This window comes from Pseudophryne corroboree, chromosome 1, assembly GCF_028390025.1.
Source record: "Pseudophryne corroboree isolate aPseCor3 chromosome 1, aPseCor3.hap2, whole genome shotgun sequence".
Taxonomy (NCBI): Eukaryota; Metazoa; Chordata; class Amphibia; order Anura; family Myobatrachidae; genus Pseudophryne; species Pseudophryne corroboree.
The window spans coordinates 827439425-827451585 of record NC_086444.1 but is presented as its reverse complement, the minus strand read 5'-3'; the positions used below and the strand labels follow the sequence as shown (position 1 = coordinate 827451585).

The following is a 12161-nucleotide window of genomic DNA, read 5'->3' as shown; positions in this document are numbered from 1 at the left end:
ACAGATTTTCACCTGCAGTTAATTCTGCAACTTGAACCTAATGGGGTATATGCAATTAGCGGCGAATCGCTGCAATTTTTTGCCCGTTTTTTAATTCGACACAATTCGACCGTCTAATTTCGGCAAGTGGGTGCCGAAATTGACCATATTCAATAAAAAACGGATTCGACAGTCCCGCTGTCGAAAAACGGCCGATTTGACGGATTTTGATCTGATTTTTTAAAAACGGGAAAAAACGGGAAAAAACCTGAAAAAAAATGGCGTGGGGTCCCCCCTCTAAAGCATAACCAGCCTCGGGCTCTTCGAGTCGGTCCTGGTTCTAAAAATCCGGGGGGAAAAATGTCATGGGATCCCCCGTATTTTTTAAACCAGCACCGGGCTCTGCGCCTGGTGCTGGTGCAAAAAATACGGGGGACAAAAAGAGTAGGGGTCCCCCGTATTTTTTACACCAGCATCGGGCTCCACTAGCTGGACAGATAATGCCACAGCCGGGGGTCACTTTTATACAGCGCCCTGCGGCCGTGGCATTAAATATCCAACTAGTCACCCCTGGCCGGGGTACCCTGGGGGAGTGGGGACCCCTTCAATCAAGGGGTCCCCCCCCAGCCACCCAAGGGCCAGGGGTGAAGCCCGAGGCTGTCCCCCCCATCCAAGGGCTGCGGATGGGGGGCTGATAGCCTTGAGAAATTTGAAAGAATATTGTTTTTTCCAGTAGTACTACAAGTCCCAGCAAGCCTCCCCCGCAAGCTGGTACTTGGAGAACCACAAGTACCAGTATGCGCGAGAAAAACGGGCCCGCTGGTACCTGTAGTTCTACTGGAAAAAAAATACCCAAATAAAAACAGGACACGCACACCATGAAAGTACAACTTTATTTCACACCTGCCGACACACACATACTTACCTATGTTGACACGACGTTCGGTCCACTTGTCCAAGTAGAATCCGGGGTACCTGTGAATAAAATTATACTCACCTCAATCCAGTGTCCAGGTTATAATCCACGTACTTGGCAAAACAACAAAACGGCAACCCGGACCAAAAGGACTGAAAGGGGTCCCATGTTTACACATGGGACCCCTTTCCACGAATGCCGGGACCCCACGTGACTGCTGTCACAGAAGGTCCCTTCAGCCAATCAGGAAGCGCTACTTCGTGGCACTCACCTGATTGGCTGTATGCGCGTCTGCTGTCAGACAGCGCATCGCACAGCTCCCTCCATTAGTTTCAATGGTGGGAACTTTGCGGGTAGCGGTGGGGTTACCCGCGGTCAGCCGCTGACCGCGGGTGACCTCACCGCTGACGCAAAGTTCCCACCATTGAAACTAATGGAGGGAGCTGTGCGATGCGCTGTCTGACAGCAGACGCGCATACAGCCAATCAGCAGAGTGCCAGGACGTTGCGCTCGCTGATTGGCTGAAGGGACCTTTCTGTGACAGCAGTCACGTGGGGTCCCGGCATTCGTGGAAAGGGGTCCCATGTGTAAACATGGGACCCCTTTCAGTCCGTTTGGTCCGGGTTGCCGTTTTGTTGTTTTGCCAAGTACGTGGATTATAACCTGGACACTGGATTGAGGTGAGTATAATTTTATTCACAGGTACCCCGGATTCTACTTGGACAAGTGGACCGAACATCGTGTCAACATAGGTAAGTATGTGTGTGTCGGCAGGTGTGAAATAAAGTTGTACTTTCAAGGTGTGCGTGTCCTGTTTTTATTTGGGTATTTTTTTGTCCAGTAGAACTACAGGTACCAGCGGGCCCGTTTTTCTCCCGCATGCTGGTACTTGTGGTTCTCCAAGTACCAGCTTGCGGGGGAGGCTTGCTGGGACTTGTAGTAATACTGGAAAAAACAATATTCTTTCAAATTTCTCAAGGCTATCAGCCCCCCATCCGCAGCCCTTGGATGGGGGGGACAGCCTCGGTCTTCACCCCTGGCCCTTGGGTGGCTGGGGGGGGACCCCTTGATTGAAGGGGTCCCCACTCCCCCAGGGTACCCCGGCCAGGGGTGACTAGTTGGATATTTAATGCCACGGCCGCAGGGCGCTGTATAAAAGTGACCCCCGGCTGTGGCATTATCTGTCCAGCTAGTGGAGCCCGATGCTGGTGTAAAAAATACGGGGGACCCCTACTCTTTTTGTCCCCCGTATTTTTTGCACCAGCACCAGGCGCAGAGCCCGGTGCTGGTTTTAAAAATACGGGGGATCCCCTGTCATTTCCCCCCCCCGGATTTTTAGAACCAGGACCGGCTCGAAGAGCCCGAGGCTGGTTATGCTTTGGAGGGGGGACCCCACGCCATTTTTTTTCGGGATTTTACCATTCCATTTAAAAAAAAATATATATATATTTTTTAAAATATATAAATAATACTTGTGCCTCCAAAATAGACAAACCAAGTACCTAATCCCTTCTAATATAAATAGATATGCTATTACCAATAAAAAAAACACCAAAAAAAACATGTTTTAAATTTTTTTTATTAGATTCCCCCACCAAAGTGTGGCGGATTGAAAATGACGAATTTACCGTCTAAAAGCACTGTTGTCGAATTTCCAAACTTCAATTGAATATACTTTTGGCGAATTGCTGCATTTGTACCATTGCAGAAATGTCGAATTTGACAAATGTCGAATTTCAAAAAGTCGAATTTTGAAAGTCCGTTTTTTTGACGGAAAGTACTGAATTGCATTGTCGATTTTTTTTTGGGGGGGGGCCAAAAAGTCCAGTTTTTCGACATTTTCGGGAATTCGACCGCAATTGCATATACCCCTATGTGTCATAAAGGCAATCAAGTTTTTATATAACTGTACTAAGACAATAATGTCAGATTTTATTGGGGAATCAATTAAAGGTTAAGTTTTATATTATTGGCACATTCACAATTTTTTCATTCATTTCACTTACTTTATTATTACAAAAGAGTGCTCCCAAAAAGAGTTTTTATGTCTGTCTTTCTCACCTCAAATTATCTGCTGACACGTTAGCAGTTACGTAACAACTGTGGATGAAACTGATCACTGTGACATTTCCCTTTTTGCTAAAGTAATGGAATTCAGCCAAATTTGACCATATTTGATCTAGATGGTGCAACTCTGCATATGCTACGTGTCCTCCTTTGGTTGACAGTTCCTATGCCTCTGACACAGCAGCCTATTTATAGTACAGTAGCTTTCATAGCTTTCAGAGTACTGATGTAATATCTTGTACACTGATGCCTCCCCTCATTGTTATATTGGGATGCCCGTACCCAGCCCATGTTTTACTTTGTTTACCAATATCTACCATGCTGTTCTATTATTCTTTCTTAACTGATATTACTGGATGTTATGCTTACTCTATGTGATACTTTGCATATACCCTGTATGTTTTTCGTTTTAATTATCTGCATTTTTCATAATTGAAAACTCAATAAATACTACTCGATTTAAAAAAAAAATTGAATTCAGACACATCACCATAGAGAAAACACTGCAAAATATAACCTGTTGTTCTGTCTTCTGCTGGCTTTCTTCCTTCACCATATTCACTATTGCTTGAAGCCGATCCACCTCCACACTACGTTCAATCAACTCTCTACGTAAGTGCTCATTGGTGAGTGAGTTGACGGTTTCCCGATCCCGTAATTGTTGGCTGTGCTCTTTTTCCAAGCTCAGCTGTTTTTCACACATTTTTAAAGCTTCCTAAATTGGATTTTTTTGTGGAAATCAAGAAGTTCAATAACTAATCTTTTACAAAATGTATAGGAATACTTATAACGTATTATTTTTCAGAACATACTTCAAGATTTTACATCTCTTCTACAGCTCTTTAATATTGTAATGTAATGATATTCAAATGTAATTAAACAGAATATGATATCATAATTGGTAGTTCTGAAACATAATCCGTCATATACGGCCTTCTTACATGTAACTGCTGGAGTTCATCACCAAGCTCTTGATTGCACTGGGTATGTTCTTTTTGGGCCACCTCCAAGGTAGAATTGGCTTCCATCAGTTGCTTTTTCAGTTCTTCTACCTAGAACATCCCAAAACCAAGTTAAACATGCAACACACTCATTATTAAAAAAAAATTTCACATTAAATTTGCTACTAATTATTATGCAGACCTCCAGGGAAGATATGACTTTCTTTCTACTCTCCAGTTTTGCTACATTCACCTTAACAATGTCATAGCATTGCAAATTAAATCAATCCAGTTTGAACATAAATATGTGCTTAACAGTGGTGGCTGTGGTCCTATATTTTATTATATGGCAACATTGTCTCACCTTCTGTCTCTACAGCAGGGGTGGGGAACCTCCGGCATGCGGGCCATATAAGGCCCCGCTACTGTGGGTCAACGAGACACGCCGCCCCTCAGTCCGGCGGCAGCGTGTCTCAGCTGTCAGGGCAGGGAGGAGAGCGCAGCTATGTCTGGCGGCAGTGGCGGGTAGAATCTCAAACCAGACGCTGGTTCGTGAGCCAGTCAGAGCTCGCGGACCGGCAGCCAATCAGGAGCCGCCGTACCGGTCCGTGAGCTCTGATTGGCTCACGATCCGGCAGCTGCTTTGAGGTCCTACACGCTGCGCCGCCACCCGACATAGCTGCGCTCTCCTCCCTGCCAGGTCCTTGACAGATTACACACGCCGCCGCTGACGGACTGAGCACTAAGAGGCAGGAGAGGTGCACGCTGCGCTCTCCTCCCGTGACACACTGCAGCAATGGTGAGCAGCACAGTGGGGTGGGGGGCATGTGTGGGGCAATGTGTATCTGGCACTGTTGGGCAATGTGTATCTGGCACTGCACTATTGGGGGCATATGTGTATCACGTCCCATTTTAATTGGCCACACCCATTTTATGGCATGCACACTCAGTTCCAGTAAGGTGCATAACTACTGGGGGAATAACTACTGGGGGCAGGCTAATTTTTAAGTTGATAATTTTTGTATGATTTTATAAATATCCAAATGGCCCTTGGTAGAAAAAAGGTTCCCCACCCCTGTTTTACCAAGATAGAAATATGTGAACAAACAAGGATGAACAAGGATCTGCCAGTGTATCATAAATTCATCCATCAATACTGAAGTGAAAGAAAATGCTTACAAGCTATATACCAGCTGGTGCATAGCTCCTATAACATGATACTCATATACCATCAAATCCCCACAACATGCTGGAGGAACTGTAATAAAAGTGGTTCCATTGTATGTATATGGTGGGTATGTCAGTTAATATCCCTCTTTTGGGACAAGATTTTAGATTTCAATTGAATTACAAACATACAAGTTGGCAAACATTCCTTGGTCTGACTCAAGTCAATTAATAATCCTGTAATAAACCAATCCAACACAGACAAATTGCTAGGGATGGAGAAAACAGACAACCTTCCATTACTGTAGTCATACCTGTAGCTAGCGTCTGGAATATATTACCAACCTATTGCAAGAAATAGAAAACAAGTCACTGTTGCCAGATATCTGTTTTGACACATTTGATATCCTCAGAATGCCAATGGTTAGGTTTAGGTGCTGCCAGGAGGGTTAAGCCACATACACACCTAAATGATATTGGCACGATTTTTCATATTGGAATGACAAATCATGCATATCATTTAGCACGTATGCCTGATTGCGCACTCCTGCAGGTGGCATAGGAGTTCTTTTGGTTGACCGTGCTGCACAGTCAATCAAAAAATATTGTACGTGGTGCTTTGCATGTAAATGAAGGAGGAATGCGAGGTCGTTCTGTTGTTCATTACATAAGACAATGGTCCGGGATGAAGTGAAATCGTCCTGACCATTGGCCCGATTGCTCATCGATCAGATGTGTACCCGGTCTTAGGGTTAGGCACAATGGTAGGCATTAGGGTTAGGCATAAAAAATTCACCAAAACTGCCATTCCGTAAAGGTTTGTGACAGAAGTGATGTTCACATGACCCGGGAGCAGCTCTCAAGCATCTTCAGGTGTCAGGACTATTTAAGTGACTGCTGGGGATTAAGGGACATTATGTCGACATGCTGTCATGTTAACATGTGATCCGTGTAGTCATTCTCAGGTCGACCGGATTCATGTCGCCATGATAACTGTCAACCTAATGTACCACACTGCCGTGTATTATTTCTTCACACAATAATGTGCTGAACACGTTTCTCTGACTTTTTATGTTTCACATTGACCAGCATACCAAAGTCCAGACACCATTCAGAGGAGATTATAACCTGCACAACTGCAGGAAAACTTTACCCTGTTATAGATCTCCATAGTCTCCCATGGAACATAACCATATTCCTGTGTACACAAGTAAGAGACTGTCCAACATATCCATAACTGCATCAGCTAGCTGCGGAGCTGACTTGTTATCAGAAGGGACTTACCTGGCTACGGACCCAGACGCTTGCTGGTGGCATGGAAACTTGCCAATAGCTCCCACAAAGAAAGTTACCCTCTAATAGCAATATAGCGTCTGTTAACCTTCTGGCTTATCTGATGGTTGATTCAATCCATAACAGTTTCTTTTGAAAACCCTACTAAGGATTAATTTACTATTTGTGAGAATCACAAACATTTACATTCTCTATTTGTTTCTAGTCACTTCATTCCAATGTAAAGACTGCGAACCTGATTCGGATTGGTACATAAACCCGATGGTCCATAGCCACAGCATGATTGACATGCTGCGGTGTTTGGGGAAGGGGGGGCCACCGGGACTAATTTACAAAATGGAGGTGTGTCGCCCCCATATTGTAGGTGTGCTGAATCCAGAGTCTGCGTAGTTGGATGCAGACGTCCTGGACTCGGCATGGGAGTTCCAACAGGCAGTCCGTGTAAGCTTTGGCTTAAGCAGATAGTCAATGATCATGACGGCGACCTGGCATCCGCTCCTCCAGCAAAAGGCAATCCCGTGACTGGCACCCACTCCTCCCACAACTGGCACCCCCAACTGATCCCCACTGCAATCAGCACCCGGTCCCTCCCCCCTTCCTACTCTCGCAATAGTTAATCGTTTCCCTCGCAAAAGGCCCCCCTCAACCACAGGCACCTCACCCTCCACCTCCAACCATCCCACGCTCCTCCCGTAAAACGACGACCTGCGGCCGGCACCCCCTATCAGCACTTGTTCTCACCACAAGATTCCTCTCTTATCCTCACCAGTACAGGTGGAATCTCCAATCCTCAGGTGGAACCTCCAAACCTAGCACAGATGGTGCTGCACACCTGCACCCAACCCCCCATCTCTTTACAGGAAGCACCTACGACTCCCCCCTACCACAGAGGCACCTCTAATCCCCCCCCACCACCACATACATCAAAATACTTATATTTTAAGTGCACCCATTCCCTTATAGGATGATATATATTTTTATCCTATGTGCAAAAGATTTCTATCAGTTTATGACAGCATCTTAGTTTCCATATTGCACAGCATATAAATGTTATCGTATAGTATCATCGTCTGAGATTAGATCTGCTTGGGCTGCCCATTCCACCTGGCAAGTATCAGTCATATTCCCCCATGCTGAAGATGGATACCATGGATACCACGGTCTGCATCGCAGAGTGGATAGAGACTCTGCGACTGTGAAGTAAGTCATGGATGCCCAACTGTAGCGCTGTAATCTTGTCCAGGGGAAATAAGAAGCGTTGCACTTGAGCATCCAGCAGAGCTCCGATATGGAGCATCCTCTGAGACGGGATGAGAGAGGACTTGGCCCAGTTGATCAGCTAACCATGACTCTGAAGAAATGACATTGTCACCTGAAGATGATGGTTCTGGACCTCCGGAGAATGTGCAAGGAGGAGGAGCTCATCCAGGTAAAGGAGTATCCGGATTCCCTGCTGCCGAAGGTGAGCAGCCATCACCACCACCATGAGCTTGGTAAAACACCCTGGGGGCTGTGGAAAGGCCAAAGGGTAGGGCCTGAAACTGGAAATGCTGACGTAAGACAGCAAACCAAAGGTAATGTTGATGACAGGGTACTATAGGGACATCCTGTATATCCAGGGAGACCATAAAATCCCCAGATCGCATAACCAGGACAATAGAACAGAAAGTTTCCATACAAAACTTGGGCACCTTTAGATATTTGTTCAGTGATTTTAGGTTGAGTATGGGTTGATGAGACCAATTGGGTTTCTGAACTTAAAAGAAAGTGGAATGGAACCCCTGGCGCTGTTGAAACATAGGGATAGGAAAAAACACGCCTGATTGCAATAAGGAGTGAATAACAGTCTTCATCAGTTTGGTCTTGCTGAGATTTGGTGGTGGACTGGTAGGAAAGTATTGTCTGGGAGGACGCTCCAAGAAGGAGAGAGTGTACCCATGGAAAATCACTTCTTGAACATCAGTGTCCATTGTGACCTGAAACCAAGCAAGGGTGATCTGAAGAAGTCAACTTCCCACCCTGGGGTCCCTTAGGACAGAAGAGCTCTATCCAGACCAGCCTCGCCAATATATTAGGCGACATCCCTGATGTTGGCAATTAATGACAGTTGTTCCTTGGTCTCCTCAGAAGGAAACTGCATCCGCCCAGTTTTCAATAGCTTTAGCCACCCAGGCCGTAGTCATGGCCAGTCTAGCAGTGGCGCCTGTAAGTGAATATAAGACTTGAGACACATGTCCAATTGTCTATCAGGTTCATCCTTGCGGAAATACACTGTAGGAATATGGAGGAAGGAGCTCCTTATCAAGCCTGTCACATGAGAATCAACAGTAGTTGAATTTTCCCATTTTGTTCAATCAGCAGCCGGTAACAGATAAAAGGAGTTTAGCCTTTTAGGTACTGTAAATTTCTTGCTATGAGTTTTCCATGCCTCACTCATAGCATTTGAGAAATGATCAAAGTATGGAAACTCAGCCACTACCACTTTTGGGCGTTTACACAAAGGATCTTTGGCCTTTGGTGTCGGTCAGCATCTTCTAGCTGGAGTGAGAATTTAACTGCCCCCACTAAAGAAGCCACATTAAATTTAGACTGCATCTCTTTCCCCCCAGAGAGGGAGTCAGCAACAGAGAAATCAGCATGATCTGCTGCAGCAGAAGATTCCTCAGAATCTGAGAGTGGCGTAGACTGTGAGGATGGCATGGAACAGCACGCTTGGTTGCAGTAGGCAGTGTTACCTGGCACTGTAATTTATTATGGAATAAAGCGGACGAAGCTGCCAGATTCTGCACAGAGTTAGTAAACATGTCCAACAAGGGAGGAGGAACAGGTGGGGCTGGTATGGGCTGATAAACAGGCTGCAAATGCTGAGGTAGACCCATAGGGGAATCACAGACAGGGCTGCAATATGATCAGCAATTTTAGCTAGCATGTGAGGAAATGAGGCCCAAGGAGGCTCCTGTGCCGGCACAGATGTAGCTGATGGGCCAGGAGGGGCAAATCAAGAGGCGCACTGACCATCTTCTAATAAATCCTGAAGTAATACCTCAGCTAAACAGGTCTTAAATGACACTAGGGTAGGGGCCCAGTCTGTTTAGCTGCCTTGCCTTTGTAATACATAACTGCAAGGAGAGTACACACACAATATGGTAATGTGCAGAATGTAACTGAGAACAGTATGTAACAATAAGCCTCCACAAATACAATAAATGTAGGCAAAGTAAACCCTGTACATACACCAGTATCTAAGGGTTGCTGAGTATGGAAAGGTACAGGGAAAGTGCCATAATGTACAGTCAGAAAAGCAAAGACAGCAGAACTAGCATAAGTTATAGACCATACAGAAATACAATGTAACTGCAATGGGCACTAATTTTAACTACCCAGCCATTAGAGCTGTGTATAACCTGACTCCAAGGAGAGGTACACAGGAAGACCAAACCCAGCGTTCCCGGAGACCTGCAGAGCTGTTGTAATGGCTGCCCAGCATCTCTGTGAGGAAGGAGGGTAAAGTAGGAGCAGCCCAGGGCGGGAAGAACTCAGCAAATGGCGCCCTGGGCTGGGGCCACGGAGGAAGTGCTGCCTCCCCTTTCTGACAACCACCATCGGTTCCCTGTCATCTCTCAGTGCCAATAATGTATGCCCTGGTGGTCTAGTGAAGCCCAAGGCTCGCCATGCTATGGGTCTACGTTAGCACCACCAGTCCGTCTCCCGGGATCAAAGGTATAGGACTGCCGCGATCGCAGGTCCTGCAAGCGGGAACCCGCCTTACCTGTCCCCCAGAGTACAATTGCAGTCCGGGGTGCTCCTGCTAGTGGAAGGCTGTAGGATTCCGCCGAAATCACTTAGCCGTAGCTGGTGTCATGGTGCCGGTGGGGGTGATGGAGCAGCAGCGATGGCATCCAAGGGACTGCCTAGCGATGCTTGCTCAGTTAAAAAAGTAAAAATAAAAATACTCAAAGTAAAAACCTTGGGCTGCAAAATGCCCTGTTATCCGGTGACAAGCTCCTGCTCGCACCAAACAAAAACTGAAGATCCTGAGCTGTGGGCGGGGTATGAGGGGTCCGGTGAATCCTGGGAGCTTGTAAAAGCTTAGCTGTTCGGTGCCTGTCCTGGTCTCCACCAGCATACCCCAAGGTAATCCTGTGGAGACTATGGACCCTGAAAAAGAAAACACAACTGTGTGACAGCAAACAGAACACTGTGTGACAGCAAACTATCTGTGCGAGAGGGGTGAAACTTGCAAAACTGTTTTGGAAAAAGGTCAATGTTCCCCTATTAGCTTTTAACTCATGCAGTATAGTATATATTTTACAAGCACAGTCTCGTTATTTAAAAGCCATCTCCTGAGTGCACAAACAGGTCCTAGGGATACCTAAAGTAGAATCCAATCCATTTTGCACTATATTTCTTGCACCATCTTCCATACCTCTCTTGTCAGTATTATTCGTCATGTGTGATGGTTCTGGTATGAATGGTCGACCAGGTTAAGGTCGGCCACTATTGGTCGATATTGACATGGTCGACATGGACAAACAGTTGACACATGAAAATAGTCGACGATGGACAGGTCGACAAATGAAAAGGTCGACATGAATTTTTTAACTGCTTTTGGTGTAGTTTTTTCCATAACATGACCAGGAACTCCAATTAGTGTACCGCGTCCCCTTGGTGCCTCGCTGCGCTCGGCATAGGTTACTATTCCTAATCGTAGTCCACGTGGATGGTAAAGTATGAAAAAGTAAAAAAATCTAGCTTTTTTTTGTTAAAAAGCCACGTCGACCTTTTCATGTGTTGACCTGTCCTTCATCAACCATTTTCATGTGTTCACCATTTGTCCATGTCGACCATGTCAAAAGTTGACCAATAGTGGTCGACCTAGTGACTGTCCCGACCTGCCAAATGGATACCATGTGTGATAATCCTATAATATAATTAGTTGGGATGTGTCCTAGTGGAAGGGATGACTCATTTCAGGATAGGCTAGGTCATATATGTTCCTAAAGTCTAAACATACAACAAAAGTAAAAATTGTGAAGCCAAACCTCTACATGTTTGTCTATAACCTGTACAGTATTAAAATTAAGAATAAAATAAATAAATAAATAAGGTCGGAGTGCCTTTAACCCTGCTATTTTGGGTCTGCAAACAAGTCAAATGCCTCAAACATATATTCATTGATTTTCAAAGTCAAAAGAACATTGAACTATGGAAATTACACAATGAGATAAATAATACATGTTAACGTTCATTACTGAACTGTTCTGTCTTGCTTAACTTAGAAAAACTAAACTTGCAATATCACAGTGGAATGATGCAACGAGGACTAAAAATAAGTTGCAGTTGTGAGAATGAGCGATTGACTGGTCTGGAGTTCTGGGCTCATTCCAAGACCAGGAAAAGGGCACATACATAGCGTATACATGATAACCGAGATCACTCGTGTAATGTCACACTTGTAATGTCAGCATAGACTGTACAGGATTCCTAACACAAAATGACATTTAGGAAGTTTAAAATTAACAAGGCAAATGCCACATTACATTTTCAGGTCATAAATCAAAAAATCCTATATATTTGAGATATTTTACATTTAAACAGAATTTAAAATGATACATTTCTTTAAACAAAACATTTCTCAAACTTTTCTAGCATGTAATAGCTTCTATGGGAATAGATTCCATATTATCGCAGCTCCTATGGTGAAAGAGCATTTTCTGTAGCTGGAGATTTAGGGCCTAATTCAGCATGGATCGTTATTCTGAGAAACTGCAGTTGTCTGCGCGTAGAAAGGTGCCAAC

At 45.0% G+C, this 12161-nt stretch overlaps 1 protein-coding gene across 7 annotated transcripts in view; it reads right to left on the bottom strand.

Moving 5' to 3' along the window:
* CCDC158 (coiled-coil domain containing 158) overlaps nt 1-12161 on the bottom strand; it is a 282324-nt gene that overhangs the window by 98008 nt on the left and 172155 nt on the right. For all 7 annotated transcript variants that reach the window (XM_063919702.1, XM_063919686.1, XM_063919681.1 and 4 more), the window contains exons 10-11: nt 3904-4014; nt 3480-3677 (exon numbers count right to left, since the gene is read on the bottom strand). In XM_063919702.1, coding sequence (XP_063775772.1) covers nt 3480-3677; nt 3904-4014 — 309 coding nt within the window. The remainder of the gene's footprint in view (nt 1-3479; nt 3678-3903; nt 4015-12161) is intronic.